The sequence below is a fragment of the Ailuropoda melanoleuca genome, chromosome 12 (genome assembly GCF_002007445.2).
Source record: "Ailuropoda melanoleuca isolate Jingjing chromosome 12, ASM200744v2, whole genome shotgun sequence".
Classification (NCBI taxonomy): domain Eukaryota; kingdom Metazoa; phylum Chordata; class Mammalia; order Carnivora; family Ursidae; genus Ailuropoda; species Ailuropoda melanoleuca.
The window spans coordinates 2,564,445-2,587,213 of record NC_048229.1 but is presented as its reverse complement, the minus strand read 5'-3'; the positions used below and the strand labels follow the sequence as shown (position 1 = coordinate 2,587,213).

The 22,769-nt window shown below is 54.4% G+C and overlaps 1 protein-coding gene and 1 long non-coding RNA gene across 12 annotated transcripts in view; one reads left to right on the top strand and one right to left on the bottom strand.

Moving 5' to 3' along the window:
• Nucleotides 1–22,541, top strand: part of GLT1D1 (glycosyltransferase 1 domain containing 1) — a 95,142-nt gene extending 72,601 nt beyond the window's left edge. For 6 of the 10 annotated variants that reach the window (XM_034638761.1, XM_034638762.1, XM_034638760.1 and 3 more), the window contains 3 exons: nt 876–1,035; nt 14,862–14,960; nt 21,965–22,541. In XM_034638761.1, coding sequence (XP_034494652.1) covers nt 876–1,035; nt 14,862–14,960; nt 21,965–22,126 — 421 coding nt within the window. In that variant the 3' untranslated portion in view covers nt 22,127–22,541. Of the gene's footprint in view, nt 1–875; nt 1,036–4,450; nt 4,788–5,532; nt 5,849–14,861; nt 14,961–21,964 lie in introns of those variants that run through there. The other 4 variants (XM_034638763.1, XM_034638765.1, XM_034638764.1 and 1 more) reach the window with 4 other exon arrangements.
• Nucleotides 1,634–4,379, bottom strand: LOC105241562. 2 transcript variants are annotated; one of them, XR_004619083.1, is made up of 3 exons: nt 4,092–4,379; nt 2,571–3,950; nt 1,634–2,366 (listed from the first exon to the last, which is right to left on the bottom strand). It is a non-coding gene; the product is annotated as an uncharacterized LOC105241562 (long non-coding RNA). The 2 variants fall into 2 exon arrangements; XR_860637.3 differs by lacking the exon at nt 4,092–4,379 and having other exon boundaries at nt 2,571–2,688; nt 3,382–4,084.
• Nucleotides 22,542–22,769: the final 228 nt, after the last annotated feature.

Below are 22,769 nucleotides of genomic sequence, written 5' to 3'. Positions count from 1 at the left end.
GAGTGGAGATGCCCACCCTCCCTTGCTCAGGGAAATACTGATGAAAACCACTTTGCAGTTATAATTTCCACTGATCACACTGGCCAAAACCGAAAAGACCTAAAATATCAAGCACTTGATAGAACCGCGGGAAGCCAAAGGGCCTTTGCTCGGCTGCCGCAGATGCTCCAGAATGCAGGCTTACGCCCGCTGCAGCCAACTGCGCACATAAGAAACAACCAGATGTGGCTGGCCCAGGACCACATCCTTAGGGTGGCAGGTGGCCCCAGGGCCCCTCCAGCGAGTTCCAAGTATTCAGTGGGGGGACGGGAAAGGGCAGGGACCCGAAGGGTTTTCTCCCATTTGGGTCAGCCCCCTTTCGGGTGCTTTCCTCATGATCCCCCAGGATGGCCCCCCATGTCACCGGCCACCTGGTCAGCACAGGGGACTGGGAAGTACCGATCCCATCCCCACAGATATGCGGGCGTCTTTGTATCACTCAGAGACCCAGAGCGCTCACGGGTAAAACTATAGGCAGTTATGTGAGTGGCAGACAGGCTGTTGGATGGACACGAATCAGTGTTGCTAAATGAAAAAATAAGACAAAACCTGTATGATGCGTCCACTCCGGGCGGTGGGCACCTGGGTGCTTGTCTCTGTTTTAGCATTTCTGTTTATTAGATGTCTGTTATTGTCCCTATTAGTATTTTTTTAAACAAACATTTGAAAAAAGGTCACCTTATTAGAAAAAGTGTCCAGCACCTTCTGTCTGGCCTCTGATACCTGGGAGGCACGATTCACAGCGACGGCGGCTCATCGGGGGTGGGGAAGGGGAGAGACCCTCATTCCCGTACGGTGCCGTCTGGAGAACTGCTGTCTTCCTCCGGCCCCCCAAGATTCCCGGCGGCAGAGTGCTGTCCCTGCTCCTGTTTCAGGATGGCTGGGGTGCGGCTGCTCGGAGAGATGCCGCAGGGGGACCTGCACGCAGCGCTGAGGAACTGCTTCGCCGTGGTGAACAGCTCCGTGTCCGAGGGCATGTCCGCCGCGATTCTGGAGGTAAAGACCCAGCCTGAGTCCCAGAGGCGGCGTGCAGAAGCCGCACGTCCCTCCTGTCCCACCCGTCCCTCCCGTCCCCCTTTACGGGGGAGATGTCTTTGCCGATCAAGGTGTGCGCCGCTCAGAGCCACAGAGAACAGCCTTTCTTTGGAACCTCGAAAATAGTTTTTAATTCTGAGACTAAATCATGTTATCATTTCCTTTCTCTCTGCCATTTGTCCTTGCTAGCTACAGTATAAAATGAAACTAGGCCCCTCTGTGACCAAGTATCTTTGATGGAGGGGGCGCCATGGAGCGGGGCCGACAGGTGCGTGGGGAGGGGGTGGGCAAGCTGATCCCTCATTCGGCATTTGGCTCCAGAACGGATTTGCCTTTCTCCCGTTCTGTTGTCACATCATGGCGGGCTGGACTCCTTTTGAAGGGTGAGCTCAGCACAGGGCGGCCTCCGATGCCCCCGTGCAGAGCAGTGCTCACTGCTGGAGTTCCCTCGGAACATTCCGTCACAAGCCACGGCACGCGTGCAGTCGCATACAGCTCGGAGCTCGTGCCACGGCCACGGCCCACGTTGTGTAAGCACTAGCTCACACACAGGCTGCTCGAGAGGAGGAGTGCCGGCCGCTGGCCTCCGGGACTCTGAAGCAGATTTCAGGGGTTCCGTCTTGCGGATGAGAAAGGCCTGCTTAGAGCGATGCCGTCCTTTCCTCCTGTTCGTAACATCGTTTCCTCCTCTGGACACCAGCTGGATTCACTGAACTTGCCGGCAGAAGGTACAATTTCGTGTTTCACACAACACGGTAAATCACGACAGCAGCCGACAGAATAACCCTCCTAAACTGAGGGACTGGCTGATGCCTCGTGCCTCCTGTTTCCTTGTGGCAGCCTTCAAAAAGCCAAAACCCAAAGCAACAGCGGGAGCCGGGGTAGAAGGTGCCAGCGCCGAGTGCTTTCGGAGCCCACGGTGTGGACCGTAGCCCGCCCGTGCTCAGGCACAGCCCACGGCCCTCCATGCCGGGGTGGCGTTCCGGCTCTCCCAGCCGCGCTGTCACAGGAGCCTCCGCTCTTCGCACCGGCTTCAGAGAGGCACGTCCTCACCCCGCCAGTCCTCGAGCCGGTGTCCAACTGCTCCTTTGTCTGTAAATACACAGTTTCTTGTTCAAGTTCCCAAGAAAAAGCGAAGTCAAATTCAGGAATGATTTCATCGCTGGCGCAGCGCGTCTCACGGCTGATGACTTGCTGTCAAGTCTCGTTTCCTTCAAAGGCAAGGCAGCTGTTGGCGAATGTGACCGTCTTAAATGTTGATGCTGTGCTCCTTTTGAAAACTCCAAAATAACCTTAGGTTGAGGGTTTTGAATGAAGCTGATTTTAGGGGAGTGGTCTGGGTGCATTTCATTAGAATCCATTCAAATAACCAAAGTGGTTAATCACAGAATGAACGCATATCACTTTTGAAGGAAGGGATCTTTCGACCTCCCAGAATTAGCTTTGTTTTCTCATGGAAGCAATAAAAATCTCATTTGCTAAAATACGTCTCTTACCAAGAAACTCCAGAACTCAAGCTCAAGCTGGAAGTGTGGGCAGCAGGGTGAATATTCCCACCGCGCATCTGCGGTTGCAAGTTTGGGCTTATGGTGTCGAATACCCCACAGAACAAAACTGAAATGAGACGGAAAAGTATGTTCTTGCCTCGGTCCTCCTACTGAGGCTCTCCACCCCACCCCAGAACTCACACGCACGTGCACACACGCACACACTACCGTCCCGGGCAAAGTTTCTGCTCCCCGGGGGAAAGGAAGGCCAAGAGTAACGAGAATTCTTGGGCTCTTAGCTTCTGGACCCAGACCCTAGTGATTGAAGCCTCCCTGAAGGGCTCTCTGAGGACAGTTGTGACTCTGTGCCCTTTTGGCCATGGCTGGTTTCAAAGTGTGTCAGGTCCGTGGCTGTGCTATGCCCTTCCCACTTTAAAGAGTGAAGGGCCTTCTGAGATGTCGCAATGAGAAGGGTGTTAGTTCAGGGTGGCAGGGAGGGGCCGGCGGGGGGAGTTATTTTTCAAGGCGCAAGACTGTCTCTTGCGTCCAAGAGTTGCTCCCCAAATGCCCTGGGCCTCTGTGTTGAGAAACATTCTAACCCCAGCGATGTAAGATCCGAATGCAGCATGTGTGTATGTTGGGGACTCCCAGACCCGCCTCATCCCCACCCGACAAGCAGTGGTCACTGTGCTGGACACGTGCTAGGCAAGGCCACGAAAACCCAAGCAAACCTCTCCACAAGCAAATCGGAATTCTGAAAATCAGAATTCCCTCCATAAATACAGGTGACGGTGCCCGCCCTTCCTGGCCCGTGCTTCACCTTTGGCAGAGGGAACCCTGGCAGCTGCATCTGGAGGCAGATCTGCACGTGGAGGGGAGGCAGTGTCTCTGGAATCTTCTGGCAGCTCTGCAGAAAATGAGGCATGAGCTACAAAGGATCCTTTCAAGGTAGAATTGGAGGTTTCCATCCACCGATGACAGGTGGAGGAGCTCCCCCGGGAAGAAACTGGGTGCGTGCGGACTGAACCCGGCACAGACACCTTTCGCTCTTGGAACCCGGAACCAGGTCTGGGCCGCTCTCCGCCCCACGTGCACTGCACGAGCCTCATCTGTGTTCACCAGCAGAAAGTGTGTGCAGGGTGCACCCGCCCATCTCCCAACAGGGTCAGCACAAGACGCCGCCCCCAGGCCGGGTCTTGTTAGGACCCACTTCTTGCCCGTCGGGCCCTGGGACCTCGCCTTTCTTCCAGGCAGCGTGTTTTTAAGGAGGTGACGTCACACCTTGAGAAAGCGTATGAAAAAAGCCTTCCCACCTGCCTCTTCCTTCTGAAGACGTTTCCTTTCCTAGTGACAGCTTAGTTTTGAAGAGAGGACTTCAGAGTTCGTTGTCTGTGAATACACAACCATGGGGTCCCCTTCACGTAGCTTCTGCCCCGCCCCCACTTCGCACGGTCACAGCCCCGATGGTACCACGGCTCTCCGCACGGATGCGGAGCCTGGAGCCTGGAAACAGTCATCACATTACCATACCTGTGCATTCTTCCCTTCGACCAAGGTGTGCTGGGTGTGCGAGGTGTACTGGCTCTGGGCTATGCTCTGGAGAGAGCAGTGAGCAGGACATAGAAAGGTCATGGTTCGTGGGGAATTTCTGTCCTTGTTTGGGGCAGAAAGAAGGAACTAGAAACCAGAAGTTAGGAAATCCATAAATGAATGTAATAAGCCGTCAACAAGAAACAAAGGGGGGAGTGTGAAGTGACAGGGTAGGAGGTGAGGCCATGGTCAGCCATCCGGGAGGGAGTGGTGGTCAGTGGTGAGTGTAGGGGCCGAGCTGGTGTCCCTGCAAGAGCCGAGTGTGCAGGTCCTAACCCCCAGGATCTCTTCGGACACAGGGTCTCTACGGAGGCAGTCGTGTTAAGAGGAGTCGTGAGGGTGGACCCTGAGCCGCTGTGTGGGGTGTCCTGGTAAGAAGAGGGGATTTGGACAAGACGCGCGTAGACACAGGGAGAAGACGACATCTCCGAGCCAAGGAGAGAGCCCTGGACCAGATCCTTTCCCAGTCCCTCAGAAGCAACAGCCCCCAAACCTTGCTCTCGGACTCCCCGGGGGCCTCCAGAACCATGCCGGCGCCTTCCGTGGTTTAAACCCCGTCTGCGGGGTGGTTCCCCAAGCACACTTCTGCAGCAGGAGCGTGGGCCTTGAACTCAGCCCTGAACGAGGAGAAAAGCCACCCCCATCAGGATCTGTGCAAAGAGAATCTGCTGGAGGAGCAGCAGGAGTACAAGTGGGGTGACCGGAACCACATGCATTCCCGGTCCAAGCCTGGTGCTCTGCCTGACTGTAAGCCGTCTTCCTTCCAGGAGCACCGGCGTGGCTTCCGCAGAAAACATTACCAACCCGCCACAGCAACCATCCTGCAGGAGACGCTCGCCACACTGGGAACATGCGTCATGTGACTTCGCCTATCCCCAACAAAGGCCATCTCTAAGAAGTGCTATTTCTGTACAGCCAAGACAAGGCATTAAAGAAAGAAAAAGCCACCAAATTTATCACCAGACCGAAAACAAGGACATTTCGAGATGAAGAAACACTCATTAATTGACGTCTGTGACATCACCACACTTACATGTAACATCGTACTTGATAATAATAAAAGTTTGCAGTGAAGCACTCACTGGGCAACTAAATTTACTGAACCACAGTCTGTGGGCAGGCCTTTTAAAAATCGTTATTTGGGGCTTTAGTCCCTGAATGTAGGACACTGAATAAATTCAGAGGTTTTTTGCACGTTTTTTAAAATGCTTCGTTAATACAACAATTTTATTGAGAGCTAATTCCCCTAATGAGCATATGTTCATTCACTCATTTAAAGCATTGGTTCATCCAAAGTGTGCAATTCCGGAGTTTTCAGCATATTTCCGTGTTGTCAGCCCTCAGCATTACCAATTGTAGGAAATTTTCTTCGCCCCATTAGGAAATCCTGAACACAGCTTCGGCCACTCGCTGTTTCTCCCCAGCGTGCCCCCCACGCCAAGCCCAGCCTGAGGCAACCAGCCGTCTCCTCTCTGTCGCTCCAGCTCGGCTTCCTGCAGACATTTCAGAGGAAGGGAGTCCGAAGCCGAGGGTCAGGGACTCTGTAACTTGTCCAAGGTCACACTGGAAGTAAATGGTTAAGTTAGAACTTGAATCTAGGGGCGCCTGGGTGGCGCAGTCGTTAAGCATCTGCCTTCGGCTCAGGGCGCAGTCGTTAAGCATCTGCCTTCGGCTCAGGGCGTGATCCCAGTGTTCTGGGATCGAGCCCCACATCAGGCTCCTGTGCTATGAGCCTGCTTCTTCCTCTCCTACTGCCCCTGCTTGTGTTCCCTCTCTCGCTGGCTGTCTCTCTGTCAAATAAATAAATAAAATCTTAAAAAAAAAAAAGAAAAAAGAAAAGTGTTCAAATTTACCATTGTACTTGCGGATGCTGCATTTTCATTCCAAACTTTAATATAATTTAAATTTACTTTCTTTCCAGCTTCCTAGTTTTTAAGGGCACCTGTTTTTTTTATCTGGGATTTTGGGAATGCAGTCTTGAGCTCCGGGACAAGTAGTTTTCCTCTGTGAATCTTACTGATTCAGGTAGAGACCATTGGCAATCTCAATCTTATTTGCGATGATGTCTATGCCCAGAAATGAGTCTAAGTTCTTCAACTACCGGCTAACCCTCCCCATCACCCTTAATGAAGGAGGTTTTATCATTATCCTTATTTTACATCAGAGGAAATAGGCAAACAGGCGAGAGACTGTGACATTGGCTCGAGATCATACAACTAGTACAGTAGACCCTTGACCAATGTGCGGGTTAGGGGCCCTGACTCCCATGCCGTTGAAAATCCACATGTAACTTCTGACTCCTCGAAAACATTACTAGGAGCCTACTGCTGTCCGNGTTGGGGACTCCCAGACCCGCCTCATCCCCACCCGACAAGCAGTGGTCACTGTGCTGGACACGTGCTAGGCAAGGCCACGAAAACCCAAGCAAACCTCTCCACAAGCAAATCGGAATTCTGAAAATCAGAATTCCCTCCATAAATACAGGTGACGGTGCCCGCCCTTCCTGGCCCGTGCTTCACCTTTGGCAGAGGGAACCCTGGCAGCTGCATCTGGAGGCAGATCTGCACGTGGAGGGGAGGCAGTGTCTCTGGAATCTTCTGGCAGCTCTGCAGAAAATGAGGCATGAGCTACAAAGGATCCTTTCAAGGTAGAATTGGAGGTTTCCATCCACCGATGACAGGTGGAGGAGCTCCCCCGGGAAGAAACTGGGTGCGTGCGGACTGAACCCGGCACAGACACCTTTCGCTCTTGGAACCCGGAACCAGGTCTGGGCCGCTCTCCGCCCCACGTGCACTGCACGAGCCTCATCTGTGTTCACCAGCAGAAAGTGTGTGCAGGGTGCACCCGCCCATCTCCCAACAGGGTCAGCACAAGACGCCGCCCCCAGGCCGGGTCTTGTTAGGACCCACTTCTTGCCCGTCGGGCCCTGGGACCTCGCCTTTCTTCCAGGCAGCGTGTTTTTAAGGAGGTGACGTCACACCTTGAGAAAGCGTATGAAAAAAGCCTTCCCACCTGCCTCTTCCTTCTGAAGACGTTTCCTTTCCTAGTGACAGCTTAGTTTTGAAGAGAGGACTTCAGAGTTCGTTGTCTGTGAATACACAACCATGGGGTCCCCTTCACGTAGCTTCTGCCCCGCCCCCACTTCGCACGGTCACAGCCCCGATGGTACCACGGCTCTCCGCACGGATGCGGAGCCTGGAGCCTGGAAACAGTCATCACATTACCATACCTGTGCATTCTTCCCTTCGACCAAGGTGTGCTGGGTGTGCGAGGTGTACTGGCTCTGGGCTATGCTCTGGAGAGAGCAGTGAGCAGGACATAGAAAGGTCATGGTTCGTGGGGAATTTCTGTCCTTGTTTGGGGCAGAAAGAAGGAACTAGAAACCAGAAGTTAGGAAATCCATAAATGAATGTAATAAGCCGTCAACAAGAAACAAAGGGGGGAGTGTGAAGTGACAGGGTAGGAGGTGAGGCCATGGTCAGCCATCCGGGAGGGAGTGGTGGTCAGTGGTGAGTGTAGGGGCCGAGCTGTGTCCCTGCAAGAGCCGAGTGTGCGGGTCCTAACCCCCAGGATCTCTTCGGACACAGGGTCTCTACGGAGGCAGTCGTGTTAAGAGGAGTCGTGAGGGTGGACCCTGAGCCGCTGTGTGGGGTGTCCTGGTAAGAAGAGGGGATTTGGACAAGACGCGCGTAGACACAGGGAGAAGACGACATCTCCGAGCCAAGGAGAGAGCCCTGGACCAGATCCTTTCCCAGTCCCTCAGAAGCAACAGCCCCCAAACCTTGCTCTCGGACTCCCCGGGGGCCTCCAGAACCATGCCGGCGCCTTCCGTGGTTTAAACCCCGTCTGCGGGGTGGTTCCCCAAGCACACTTCTGCAGCAGGAGCGTGGGCCTTGAACTCAGCCCTGAACGAGGAGAAAAGCCACCCCTATCAGGATCTGTGCAAAGAGAATCTGCTGGAGGAGCAGCAGGAGTACAAGTGGGGTGACCGGAACCACATGCATTCCCGGTCCAAGCCTGGTGCTCTGCCTGACTGTAAGCCGTCTTCCTTCCAGGAGCACCGGCGTGGCTTCCGCAGAAAACATTACCAACCCGCCACAGCAACCATCCTGCAGGAGACGCTCGCCACACTGGGAACATGCGTCATGTGACTTCGCCTATCCCCAACAAAGGCCATCTCTAAGAAGTGCTATTTCTGTACAGCCAAGACAAGGCATTAAAGAAAGAAAAAGCCACCAAATTTATCACCAGACCGAAAACAAGGACATTTCGAGATGAAGAAACACTCATTAATTGACGTCTGTGACATCACCACACTTACATGTAACATCGTACTTGATAATAATAAAAGTTTGCAGTGAAGCACTCACTGGGCAACTAAATTTACTGAACCACAGTCTGTGGGCAGGCCTTTTAAAAATCGTTATTTGGGGCTTTAGTCCCTGAATGTAGGACACTGAATAAATTCAGAGGTTTTTTGCACGTTTTTTAAAATGCTTCGTTAATACAACAATTTTATTGAGAGCTAATTCCCCTAATGAGCATATGTTCATTCACTCATTTAAAGCATTGGTTCATCCAAAGTGTGCAATTCCGGAGTTTTCAGCATATTTCCGTGTTGTCAGCCCTCAGCATTACCAATTGTAGGAAATTTTCTTCGCCCCATTAGGAAATCCTGAACACAGCTTCGGCCACTCGCTGTTTCTCCCCAGCGTGCCCCCCACGCCAAGCCCAGCCTGAGGCAACCAGCCGTCTCCTCTCTGTCGCTCCAGCTCGGCTTCCTGCAGACATTTCAGAGGAAGGGAGTCCGAAGCCGAGGGTCAGGGACTCTGTAACTTGTCCAAGGTCACACTGGAAGTAAATGGTTAAGTTAGAACTTGAATCTAGGGGCGCCTGGGTGGCGCAGTCGTTAAGCATCTGCCTTCGGCTCAGGGCGTGATCCCAGTGTTCTGGGATCGAGCCCCACATCAGGCTCCTGTGCTATGAGCCTGCTTCTTCCTCTCCTACTGCCCCTGCTTGTGTTCCCTCTCTTGCTGGCTGTCTCTCTGTCAAATAAATAAATAAAATCTTAAAAAAAAAAAAAGAAAAAAGAAAAGTGTTCAAATTTACCATTGTACTTGTGGATGCTGCATTTTCATTCCAAACTTTAATATACTTTAAATTTACTTTCTTTCCAGCTTCCTAGTTTTTAAGGGCACCTGTTTTTTTTATCTGGGATTTTGGGAATGCAGTCTTGAGCTCCGGGACAAGTAGTTTTCCTCTGTGAATCTTACTGATTCAGGTAGAGACCATTGGCAATCTCAATCTTATTTGCGATGATGTCTATGCCCAGAAATGAGTCTAAGTTCTTCAACTACCGGCTAACCCTCCCCATCACCCTTAATGAAGGAGGTTTTATCATTATCCTTATTTTACATCAGAGGAAATAGGCAAACAGGCGAGAGACTGTGACATTGGCTCGAGATCATACAACTAGTACAGTAGACCCTTGACCAATGTGCGGGTTAGGGGCCCCGACTCCCATGCCGTTGAAAATCCACATGTAACTTCTGACTCCCCGAAAACATAACTACTAGTAGCCTACTGCTGTCCGAAGTCTTACCAATAACAAACAGTCAGCGAACACAGGTTTCGTATGTTGTACGTATTACATTCTGCATTCTTACCGTAAAGTAAGCTAGAGAAATGAAAACATTACTAAGAAAATCGTAAGAAAGAGAAAATACATTTACAGTCCTATAGTGTATTTATCAAAAAAGAAAATCCGTGTGTAAGTGGACTCCCCAAGTTCAAACCCCTGTTGTTCAAGGGTCAGCTGTACATAAAAGAACCAGGATTCGGACCCAGGCAGAAAAGCCTCAGAGCTCGCACCTTAGGAAAATTATTATCGTTTTGATTTTTAAAAGTTTAAAACACAGAGAACTGAAAGAATAGTACAACGAGTAGCTGTAGACCCTTGACCTGTGCTCACCTCTGTGCTCCAGCTCCCCCCGCCTCTCCCTCCCTCACTCACACACACACACACACACACCTCTGTGCTCCAGCTCCCCCCGCCTCTCCCTCCCTCACTCACACACACACACACACACACCTCTGTGCTCCAGCTCCCCCCGCCTCTCCCTCCCTCACTCACACACACACACACACACACCTCTGTGCTCCAGCTCCCCCCGCCTCTCCCTCCCTCACTCACACACACACACACACACACCTCTGTGCTCCAGCTCCCCCCGCCTCTCCCTCCCTCACTCACACACACACACACACACACCTCTGTGCTCCAGCTCCCCCCGCCTCTCCCTCCCTCACTCACACACACACACACACACACCTCTGTGCTCCAGCTCCCCCCGCCTCTCCCTCCCTCACTCACACACACACACACACACACCTCTGTGCTCCAGCTCCCCCCGCCTCTCCCTCCCTCACTCACACACACACACACACACACCTCTGTGCTCCAGCTCCCCCCCGCCTCTCCCCCACCCCTCACACACATGCATTCATATGATATCTCAAATTTAAGTCCTGTTACCCAGGGTCTTCCCCCTCCTCTGTTCCATATTTATATCCCCTCTCCCACCAGCATATCCTTTCCCCAAAAATGTGGTCAGAGAATATACTTTTATGATTTCAGTCTTTTTGAATTTACTGAGTCTTATTTATTTGGATTCAGCACATGATACGTCCGAGAGAGGGAACCATGTGTACTTGGGAAGAACGTGTCCTGTAGGCACTGGAGGGGGTCCTGTAAACATCAGGTTAAGTGGGTTAGTGCTGTCCAGGACTTCTGTCACCCTGACGGTTGTCTGTCCAGTTGTTCTGTCAGCTATTGAGAGTGGAGTATCGAGATGTCTAATTATTATGCATAGAATAATAATAAATAGGCCTATTTCTCCTTTCAATTCTGCCAGTTCTTGCTTCAGGTGTTATGGGGCTCTGCCCTTACGTTGTGCACACTTAGGACTTTTGTCTTCCTGATGTATGGATCCTTTTCTCCTAAGGAGATGCCCCTCTTTGTCTCCAGGAACAGTTCTTGTCCTCAAGCCTATTTTGTCTGGTGTTAATGCCGCCAGGGCAGCTCTGTGGTTACTGTTCACAGGTACGTTTTCTCGTGCTCTTACTTTCTAACTTTTGTGTCTTTGAATCCAAAGCGTATCTCTTGTAGTCAGTGAATACAGCCGAGTCTTGCTGTTTGTACCCAGTCGGACAATTTCTGCCTTTTGAGTGTTGTGTTTAGTCCGTTCACGTTTAATGTAGTGACTGCAATGGTTGGTTTCCATGATTTTGTTATGTGCTGCTGGATTCTGTTTGCTACTATTTTCTTTAGGATTTTTATGGAGAGATTTAGACATGAGGTTGGCCCGTGGCTTCCTTCCATGCCATCTGTCTCATGCTTTGGTATTACTGTTGAACTTGTTTCATAACAATTATTTGGAATGTTTCTTTCCTTTTCTGTGGTCTGGCACAGTTCCTGCAGCACTAGGGTGATGCGGTCCGATGACTTTGCAGAATTCCCTTGTGACACTGTCTGCGATGATCTTTCATTGTGGACGGTTTCCTTGATAACTTCTCTGTTTCTCTTCTAGAAATTGATCTGTTTCAGCTTTTCTACTTCTACCAGGGTTAACTGGGTGAGAAGCATTCTTGCTGGTAGCTACCCATTTCAGCCAGGTTTTCAAATTTATTTGCAAAGATTTCTATAAATATCCTCCTATGGCTTTAAAATTGTTCTGAGTCTGTGATCTGCTCCCCTCGGTCTGTCTTGTGTTGTTTTCTCCTTTCTTCTGGTGATCAGGGTTGCTGGTAACTTCTTTATTTCACTGATTTTTTTTTCAAAGAATCTCCATTTGGATATCCTAGTTGCTTTGTTTTTGCTTTCTACTTCATTAATTGCCGCTTTTATTTTGCTTTCCTTCTGCTTCCTTTGGTTTGATTTGTTGTTTCCTTTTTATGGCCTTTGCATCAAGCAAGCCTCCCCTACTGCGCAATGCCATCTCATTATCCCCCCTCAACCAGCTGGTCCCGTCACGTAAGCCTCCTGTGTCCTGCCATTTGCAGGTTGATAACAAACATTCGTCTAACGAGTGGACAGTGAAAGGACAATTCTCAGGGGTGCGTAGCTTTCCATGTAGGGCGGGTGCTTGGTGAGCACTGGTTGAGATGACACACAAATGAGTCTACACAACAGGAGGGCTGAGAACAAGATCTTCCTTGCCTGAGACAGGGATTTAAACTCTCTTATCCCTCGGGTTTGGCCAGTCCTGTGATTCTCTGGTCATCAGTTTCATAAATCTGCACGTGTCTGTCTCTACGCCTACAGCTGTAGACAGCTCCTCCCGATCTCTGTGCCTGCCACAGGTCTTCACAAGTACTCTGGCGCTTCTCCCGGATCAGGGGACAGATGTACCCATGAGCACGAACATGCTGTGGGGCCGCCTGGAGCAGGAGCTCCCTGACGTGTCAATCACCCTCTTTCTGAGCTCTGCCCTGACATGAGGCCATGGGGGTGACAGGACAGCCTCCAAGCTCTCGTCAGTGCAGAGGATGTGGCAGTTAGTTGACAAATGTCTAGAAATGAAATCACAGTGTGTTGCGCTAGTTTAATGAGCAGCGACCTACACTGTGTGACAAGTGGAGAGACAAGCCATATGACTCACAGCGTCACTCACCATAATTACGTTACGACCTCGTAACTGATGTCGTTGATGTGCTAGGCAGCTTACGCCACAAACCACATAATGGTATTTGTGCAAAATGACATCTGAATTTTTCATGTGCTACAGAGAGGAGACTTTAGTCCCTCATTCCCAAAAGATGCAACCAAGACCCAGGGAGACATTCAGGGACACGTCAGTGCGCTTGCCACCTCGGTGGTTCCTGGGCTGCCCAGCAGAATTGTGGGAGGAATTTCACAAATGCCTGATTGTGGGCCAGAGCAGGGTGGGGGCCCAGTCAGGGTTCCTCATCATTCCAAGCAATAGCGCTATGCTCCCATGGTGACTCCGGCATGGGCCTGGAGCAAAGACAGTAAGACCAAGATCTTCATTCAAGACCAAGACCCCTTGATCCCTGGCCTTGTGCTGTCTTCCAGGACGCCGGACCGCACCTGCAGTGCATCAGAACCTGGGGCCCACCCAGGAGTCCGGACGTCCTTGTGACCCTAGTGCTGGGATGTGGCCATTTCAGGTCACTTTTTCCCTGTGCCATGAGTTGCCTCCTTCCCGAGTGTGATGACCACCAAAGCTCCTAGTCTTGACCCTACAAAATGACAATGGAAAGTCTGACTTGGAGGCCTTCCGTGTTCTTGAAACACCAACAGGAGAGCCTGACAGAGAGAGACCCATCACGGCTGCGCTGGAGAAGCAGCTGGGCGGCTGGCGAAGAGCAGGACGGCGGGGGCTCTGATCCATGCGTCAGGCCAGCTCTCCCAGTTTCCCCGACGGTGGGAACAGAAGAACCTCAGAGGCGTGCCGGCAGGAAGGGTGTTGTCAGCTCCGCATTCTCTAGGGCCTGGAGCTTAAACTCAAAGTAGACTGGGAGGATGGAGGGGATGAAGAACCAGAAAACCAGGCATGGCCCCCGAGACAACAGCCAGCGGTTACGATAGCCACAGCGGATGACACGGACTCAGAATTCATTCAGCGCGGATGATTCTGGGGCATCAGCTCGCGGTATTTACTGAGCATCTGCTGTGCGTCACACCTGCTCTGGGCGCTTGGGTGTGGCCGGTGCACCTGCCGGAGGAAGGCCTCCATGTCCCAGAGCTTCCCCCTGCGGCTGCGGGTGGGTAACCTGACACTTCCGAAATTCCAGGGTCACCCCTTCATGACCCAGTGTTTATTACTTGAAAGGAGGACCACAGGCAGAATCAGAGCACCTCATACCCCTGCTGGAGAGGAAAAGCCAGATGAGCGGCTTGCTGCGGACGCCAGCCCGTCCTGCCCTGGACACCGAGTTGCAAAGGAATGTCCCTCTCATGCGCTGAAGGCACCTACCCTACGAAGGGTGAGTGGTCCCAGGTCCAAGGAACCCCAGCAGGCTCAACATAGGAGGCCGAAATAGAGCCTTCCAGGTCGGGCTTCCCAAAGCCATAGGAGGAGAACCAGAGAGACGCTGCCTTGACGGGGAGGGGAGGCCGACTGCCCGCTGTGCTCTCGGGCATCTTTCGAGGTCTCAGTGCCAGTTTGTGCTGGGCTGCGGATGCCACATGCTGGTCCCAGACCTCGGGGAACGGAAAGCCTGCTTAGTGAATAATCGGGATGATACATCACGGTCTTTGTCACTCTTGTCCGCATGCCAGAGAGACATGCCTGGTCCTCCTGCACCATTCCCGCAGCTTGTGCTGGGAGAAAATGACTCACTGGGGGAGCAATGAGGATAATTAGGGATGTGTTCTCCAAACTGCCACTGCACAAGTGTCAAGCGAACATTTGGAGAGAGGGAGTTTCTTCATGACATTGCGGTGATCATATCAGACAAAGTCTTGCGGGATATAGCATTCCAGAATCTGCAATAGTAATTAATTTCAATGCAGTACGTACTTGGAACGTGGAATGTTTCGATCGGGATATTGCTTTGGTGCGTTGTATTTCTCGTGAGGTGCCGGAGGTCCGGCGGACATAGACGTTCCTCTGCCCCACGCGGGCTCCTCCCGCCAGAGACACTATAATCACCACTGCCCACCTGTCTTCTCTCTCCCGTCCTCAGGCGATGGATCTGGAAGTCCCGGTGCTGGCCAGGAACATCCCCGGGAACGCAGCAGTGGTGAAGCATGAGGTCACAGGGCTGCTGTTTTCAGACCCGCAGGTAAGGAAGGCTTTGTCTGGAACAGTTTTCATCGGCATTTCCCTCGGACAGGCTGTGGTTCCCATCTTTTCGCCCGCGCCCAGTGCTCCCTCCCCGTGGCGGGAGCCCTGCATGCAGCGAGTGTCCGCTGTGACCACGGGGGCAGCCGCATGACTCGGGAGAACCTAGTGCAGGGACCCAAACGCAAGACCTGCTCCTGTTCCCGATTCTGCCTCTGATGAGCGCTGCGGCCTTGAGCACGTCAGGTCACCTCTGAGGTGCTTGGGTTTCTGATCCCCAGGCGGGTGCTCCTCAGATACGGTCTAGATTTCTAGAACACCTGCTGGTTTTCAGAAGATTGCTGCGTATCTGGTCACTAATGCCTCAGAACAACGTACAGAATAAGCTGGGGCTTGGGCATATATTGACGTATATTTGAAAATAACGTATGGGATGACGCAGCGGAGGGTGGCACGGCTGGAGCACGCGTGCGCGGGGACCTCCAGGAAGAGTGTGACGGGGTCTGGAGCATGCCCGTGTGTGCTGCCTGCAGCTGACCCCGGGGACCGTGCAGGGCGTGTGGCCCGGCCTGAGTCTCCAAGCTGTTTTCTCCTGGACAAGCAAAGCTCGTTCTCCATGCTTCCTCCTGGGGTGGGGAGTGACGGGGGTGGACAGAGGGACACACAGGGCTGTGTGTGTTCACGGCATGTGGCCGGGGCTCTGGACCTGTTGTGACCACGGAAGAGGCATGGCCGCAGCCGGCACTACCATCGACAGCAGGAAATAATCTTAGATCTCAGTTTTGTCCTTTGAGTCTTTAAAAATTAGGTTCTGCCCACCAGCATCTTTATTAGAGCACATATTATATTCAGGAGTATAAGGATTTATACTTAACAATTACAGTCAAGTCAAATAATTGAAAATTCAGTTTTTTAGATTTCCTGTGGCGGATGCTTAATCTGAAACAGCTTTCCCTTTCCCTTGCTACAAACACGCTCCCCTCTTGTCTCTGCGGCCCGGGGCGCCAGCTCGCCGGGGAGGCAGAGCGCAGCCGCGAAAAAGGGGCCCAGGGCTCCCATGGGACCATCCGGCCAAAGGCATCCCGGCCGCTAATGCCGTCCCTTTCGGCGGCCTCGCCTACGAGCCAAGCAGTATCAGGACAGGGCGAGCTGACAGGAGTTACTTGTCGCACCTCCCAACAAAGGCTTTTTGCTTTTTACCACATTCTGGAACCCTGGGAATCCACGTCAGCCATGCTTTTAGGTCAGTGTTGCCTGCACGCTGGCAAAGTGAGTTTATTTCCATCTCCCCGAACAATGTCTGCCCACGTCAGAGCTCGATTCCAGAGCGCTCTCTGTCAGGGAGCCTGAACGCGAGGACAGAGCACGTCGGCTCTCTCACTTCACAGAGCTTCCGGCAAGGGTTCCTTCTGACACCTGCCAACGAGTGTCCCCAACCCCCCCCCACAGGTCGCGTCACCCCTGCTCCCAGACACGGTGCGCAGCTCAAACTCAAGTCACGGACTTATTTTGATTCTAAAACAACGTTGGTGTCACAAAGGATGTTTTTTTAAAAAGAACACTTTAGATACCACGGAGGGGGGAGGCTGCATTTTTTAACGCACTTTGGAAAGTGCACTAGACACAGCAGTCACACGTGGCTTTGTCTTGTCTTCTTTGCGGTCGCGACCAGACTCAACCAAGCGCAGGGTGGGAGCTTGCCTCAGAAACAAAACGCATTTTAAATACGTCAGCAGCGCGGTTCGAGTCATCGCACGAGGGGCCCGGCTCGGGTGGCTTGAACCGCCGGGGGCTGCCGGAGTGTGAAAGCCTTATTCAGATCTGGATTCAGATGCTGGTCACCGCTAAGGGGGGACTTGCTGGCCGGACGGAGCTGCTCAGGGCCACGCATGGGCGGAAACCTGACTGTGACTCCCCATCCCAGCTGCATGGGAGGAGCTCGGCGTGCGTTCTCTGTCCCTGATGGAGCGACAGAGACACCGGATAGGAAGAGGGGAGCTCGCCGATGGCCCACACGCACCAGACCCCCTCACCTACCCTTCGAAACTGCAGACAAACCTCACGCAGGCTTTGCCTGAAGGACATCAGTGGTTGTCAGAGGAAAGCCCTTATCCCTTGATTTCGTGACCCTCTGTATAAAACTAAACCGACGGCGGGAACAGAAACCTGACCTTTCCCCTGAGAGCGCAGCCCGTACTCTGTGGTGGTCCCTGCTGGGCCCTCGCTCCCTGTCCCCTTCCCCCTGCCTGCGGCCCCCCGCAGCCCCGTCTTCACACCCCATGACAGCCTGTGTGCCGCGTGGGGTTTACGGGCCGGTGGGGTGGGTCCGGGATAGGGCCGCACAGCCTCTTCCACCCTCAGCGCCACGGGCACCAGCCCTGGCCGGACGTTGTAGGATCGACCCCTGGCATGCTCTCAGATTCTGCCCCGTGAGGACAAGGCCGGCCTGGAAGGACGAAGTGCCCCCCAGGGACCGGCCCTGGTGGTGACAGAGCCCACGCATGGAAGCTGGGAAGCTGGGGCACGATGGCGAGCTGCGCGGGGGAGCAGGGGGGACACACACGGCGCGTGGTGCACCAGGTCCGCAGCAAACCGTAAGGGGCACAGGCTGCAGAGCGTGGCGGGCACGGTGCTGACGCGGCCCCCACGGTCTCTGTCTCCTGGCGTTATGCTGTGATTGTTTACATCATCCACACATTTTTTCTAGAAAAATCGAAAACATAAAAATTACATGAAAAAGTATCGTAACTGACCATTTAGAGACAACCTATTTCTGCAGGACAATGCAGGTGGGACCCGGGAGTCCCCTTTCCCGTTTGGACGGGTCTCTATAGCCTCGGTTTCAGGGCATGTCGTGAGCTGTTTTGTGTCCACTGCGCTCAGCCGAGGCCACGGGTGGTGAATCCGTCCTCGCTCTTGTTCTCACGGATGGAGAGACCGTGCGCTTTTCCCCCCAGGGCACCTCACGCCAGACGTACAGGGGTCTCCTCGGAGCACAGCGATTGCTGCAGCGGGGGGACACATGGACCCCGACGGCTGGGCAACTTGCCATTTAGGGGCTCCTGCTTCTCGGGGCCATTCCCGGGGCTGGGGGTCCAGGAGAGCCGTGGCCTTGAGCACAGCTGGTGGCTGAGGTCTGAGGGAGGGAGAGCTGTGCCCGCTACTGACGGGGCAGTGTGTGGACATTGGTGCGGACCAGGACGGTGGCCAGCAGCCCAATTGTGACCGTNACATGGACCCCGACGGCTGGGCAACTTGCCATTTAGGGGCTCCTGCTTCTCGGGGCCATTCCCGGGGCTGGGGGTCCAGGAGAGCCGTGGCCTTGAGCACAGCTGGTGGCTGAGGTCTGAGGGAGGGAGAGCTGTGCCCGCTACTGACGGGGCAGTGTGTGGACATTGGTGCGGACCAGGACGGTGGCCAGCAGCCCAATTGTGACCGTCCCCCCCCCAACTGAGGGTCTGTGGGCCGAGGCGGCCACACGCAGCCTCAGCAGCACGGCTAGGGGCAGGAGCTTTGCAGGGGCTGGAGGCAGCCTCCACCTGGACCCCCAGGTCTGCCTCCCAAAGCCCGCTCCCCTGGGTGACCTGTGCCAGCGAGCCTCATGTCCATCCCAGGTCCCCAAGGCATGGCCAGGGTGACTTCATGGCAGATTCACTGCCACATTTCTTGAGCACTTTGCTCTTTCTCTCTGACCTTCTGAGGCCCGACCCTGCTGTGGTCACTCTTGTGCCCCTGGAACCTTCTCCAGGCCGGCTCCCTTCCAACGGCATTCTGGTCTTTGCTTGCCGAGACAGGAGGAGGGGGTCACAGGCCCAGGGCCAAGCGGTCTGAGTACAGTCCCGTCTTGGCTGGTTACTGCTCACTGTGTGACCCGGGCACAGTCCCTCAGCCTCCCACTGCTCCTGTTTCTCTAAGGAAGGAGCCATGGGGACAGCACAGAGTCCCAGGCCCTGTCTGCATTTCCAAAACCCACAAAGCACTTGAAAAGCAATTTGATTTTTTGGGAGTTTAGTGCCAAAACTCACTTGGCAGCAAAGTCGTTCGTATCTGAGCTGATGCGAAGTTATTTGTGGTTTTGTTTATCCTGCTTCGCGTGACTACACGTATGTTTTGATTTGGAAATTGTGGTGTGTTGCGAATGGGGCGCCGCTTAGAGCCACCGCGGGGCATACGGTAATGAGAGAGGGCATACACCCCATCATCAGACGCCCAGTCTGGGATTCTGCACAGCAAGCACGTGACGGAGGCGGCGGCTGATTCGGGCCGCTCCGGGCCGGCACCAGCTGTGCTCGGCAGAGAGGAGCGGTGGGCTCGCGCCGCACTGAGGCTTCTCCTTCCCCGGGTCGGGAGTGTAAAAGCATGAACGGTCCCACCACGTGGGTCAGAGCCGTGGCCTGCCCTGTCCATGCGGCCCAGGACGGGTCAGGACCTCCAGGCCTGCAGGGCACAGCCCCTCGTTCCTGGGCCTCCCCGGGTTCCGGGGCCTGGTCTGCGGGGTGACCGGCTGGGGATGAGCCAGGAGCTGCCCTAGAAAACAGCCTGAACTTTGGGGCTGTTGAACTTCACATCCCCAGCCTGAGGCTCAGCTCTTCTCTAGTCTCTGGGAAGAAGGACGTGGGACTCCTGGACGGTGGCTGGGATGGAACGCTTCTCCGAACCACGTCTGGGGTGCAGTCTGCAGGGCTGTTTGCTTCTCACGAGAGTCCCCCTGCCCCATGGCATGAGGGTGACAGTGTGATAACAAGGATGGCAACAGGGGTCTGGACGTCAGTTCTGTCAGACGGCTCCGCATCTCGTCCCCCAGACCGTGGTGGTGCGTCCAGGAGAGAAGGCAGGTCCCAGGGATTAGTGGAAAGGTCTCCAGCAGCCACTGGAGACGACTCGGGGAAGGGGACCCAGAGTGGTGAACTGCTCACCGCGTGACTCTGAAAACAGAACCAAGCTCTTCTGTACGATATTTTGTTTTGTGTATTTAACTGGAGAGACGTGTAAGCCGAGTCAGGCCTCGCGCAGCGGTGGTCCTGGGTCAATCCGGCCACACGCGGGTCTCAGGGTGCTGTGGACTGAGTCCCGCAGCACTTGCTGGTGTTGGACACGGGGTGGTTTATGGACATATACAGGGTCTAGGCCTCTGCTGAAGAGCACAGAGGACGGGTTCACGAGCTGGGGAGGCAGACCCGCAGCCCACACGTGCGGACAGAGGGCACACGTATCTCCGGGTCCACGGGCGTGCGTCCACGTGCTGCCTCGGCGAGCACCGAGGAGCCGACGCGGCCCAGGCGAGATCAGTCCCGACCCACGAGGCAGGTTTTCCCGACGCTCTGCTTCACTCTGGTCCATGGGCCGCTCACGCGGGGCTCCGCTGCCCGCCAGCCGGGGCGCGTCGTCTCCGCCGCCCGAGGCGCTCCCGCCTTATGTGAGTCCGTGTTTCTGTCGGGTCCTCCAAGCGGAGAGGACACCGCACGCTTGCTCACATCCTAACCTAGAAGCTCCGTCGTTCAGGCTAGGTTGTAAAACAGTCAGACGTTCTGTCGAAACCCTAACGGGGGTTTGGGCGGCAGCCAGTCTGGGCGTCAGATAAATCCAAGATGTGACCGGTGTCGTCAAATAACAGAGCAAACTGTAAGCCTCTCGAATGATTTCTATAAGAACGTAGTTCGACGAGGAGGTGGGAGTAAAAGTATGTCACGTTTTTATTATAAAACAACACCAATTTACTAAAAAGTGTATACATACACATAAAAACAAAACTTCATTCTATCATAAATGTTGCTGTGTACACTGCTAACTATAAAGGCATTCAACGTTCAGCTGACGATGATTCTGAGAGTACGTGGACGTTCCTTTGGAACAGCAGAGCGCTGTCTGTTACTCTCAGGCCCGGCTGCCTTACAGCAGCTCACACGGGTTTTCGGGAGCCCTGGGGACAGGGATGGCAAAGTCTGCGCCAGGCTGTGACCAGGCCCTCTACCGACTCTGTCAGTCCTGCCCACACGCCACGGAGCAGGTGCTGCCGCTGTCCCTTGGTTACAGACGAGGAAACAGAGGCACAGGGAGGGTAAGGAATGTCCCCAAGGTCACCCACGTGAAGGTAGGGAGTGAGGTCACATGCAGGCCTCCAGACTCACGAACTGTGCTCTTGACTCCATGCAATATACACTCAGTACCCCTGGACCATCCAAATAGCTCTAACTGTTCTGACCGTGGAGGGCTGTGACACCAGAGCCGGTACTCAGGACCTCCAGCGTTACTGGCAGGGTCTGCAGGTCACGCCTCGCAGTAGAGCCACTGCCTGAAGCTAAACAACAGAAGAAAGGCCGGAAAGCGAGGACAGTTAAGTCCTGTCTCCCGCCTTCACCCAGGGGAGTCTGGGGAACAGCTGGGCTGACCCGTCAGGGCCCCCTAACCCTGAAGAAATGGTCCACGTGGGGCTGAGTTCACTAGCTGGCCCAAAGCCACACAGCGACCTTGCGTCTTGCAGAAGGATTCGAACCCACATTTGGCCCTGAAGCCTGGCACTTTCCCCCGTGGCACAGCATTAACGCTCCATGCCCGGGAAAGAGGGCAGACCCAGCACAGTGGGAGCAAACAGGGCAGGGGCGGCATTGTGTGGGGCTCGGGTTCCGCAGTCAGACCCGAGGTCCCATCTCCGCTGATGCTCATAAATGAGGGGAGAAATGGTGGCACTAAGAGTCACTGCAGAGGAAAAACTGCGGCCTCGGGGAACGCAGGGGAGAGAGACGGGGAGGCATAGTTGATGGCTCCAGTCTGCTTCCGCGGACGGTCATCCTGAGACGCGTGTGCAGGTGTGGGTGGGGGTTCATGTGAGTTCTCGCTCAGCCCGTGTCTGCATGAACTCTCATCCCCCCTCCGGCCCTGTCTCCGGAGCAGGGGAGGCGGAGGAGGGAGAGGCCGGGAGCTACCACACGCACAGGCGTTCGGATGCCTTTGCCCTCGCCTTCGCCGCTATTCACGCCTGTTTCTCCTCCACCTGCTTCTCTGCAGGACTTCGTTCAGCTGGCAAAGAGGCTGGTTCGCGAGCCCGCGTTGGAGAGAGAACTCGTGGCCAACGGGAGGGAGTATGTGAGAAGGTATCACTCGTGGCAGGCGGAAAGAGACACCTATCAGAACCTGGTCCGGGTTCTCGAGGGAAGCACCGGGGAGTAAGGGTGCCCGCCGGGTGCCGTCCCGCGCCCGCCCGCGGCCAACGCCCATGCACGGCCCAGGGTCAGTACCCACAGACGGAGTTCTGGGCCAGCGGGTCCAGCCCGGCCCAAATCAAGCCAGTTTCAATGGAATCATCAATAAACGACATCGGTTACAAGGGAAAACCTCATCCGAAACCCGTCTGAGCTTCCAGAGAATATCCCGGATGTGTCTACCAGATCAGCTCCTGGGCACAGGGGGGCCGGGCAGGGGGAGGCGGGGAGAGAGGGGCCTTAGCCGCTCCGGGACTTCGGGGCGAGCCACCGCACCACAGACACTTCCCACCGACCTTCTGATGACCTGTAACTCATTGTCTATCCAATATCAGCAACTAAAGTCACACGTGTCCACAGAATAAAGCGTGTCACCGTCAGCCCATGGAGACAGCCACTGTGTGTGCGTGTTGTGGGCGGCATCTGCGAGAAACCGCCCCCTGCCCCCCTGTCCCCTGTCCCGTCCCAGCCCCGAACACGCAGGTACTGATGCCCGAGCATCTCCTGAACGGGAGTTTGCTGAGGCCCAGGTCTGAATGATCCAGGAGCAAATCTCCACCGAGAACGGAGATACCAGGACCTCCGAATACGGCGGGGAGATGCACAGAACG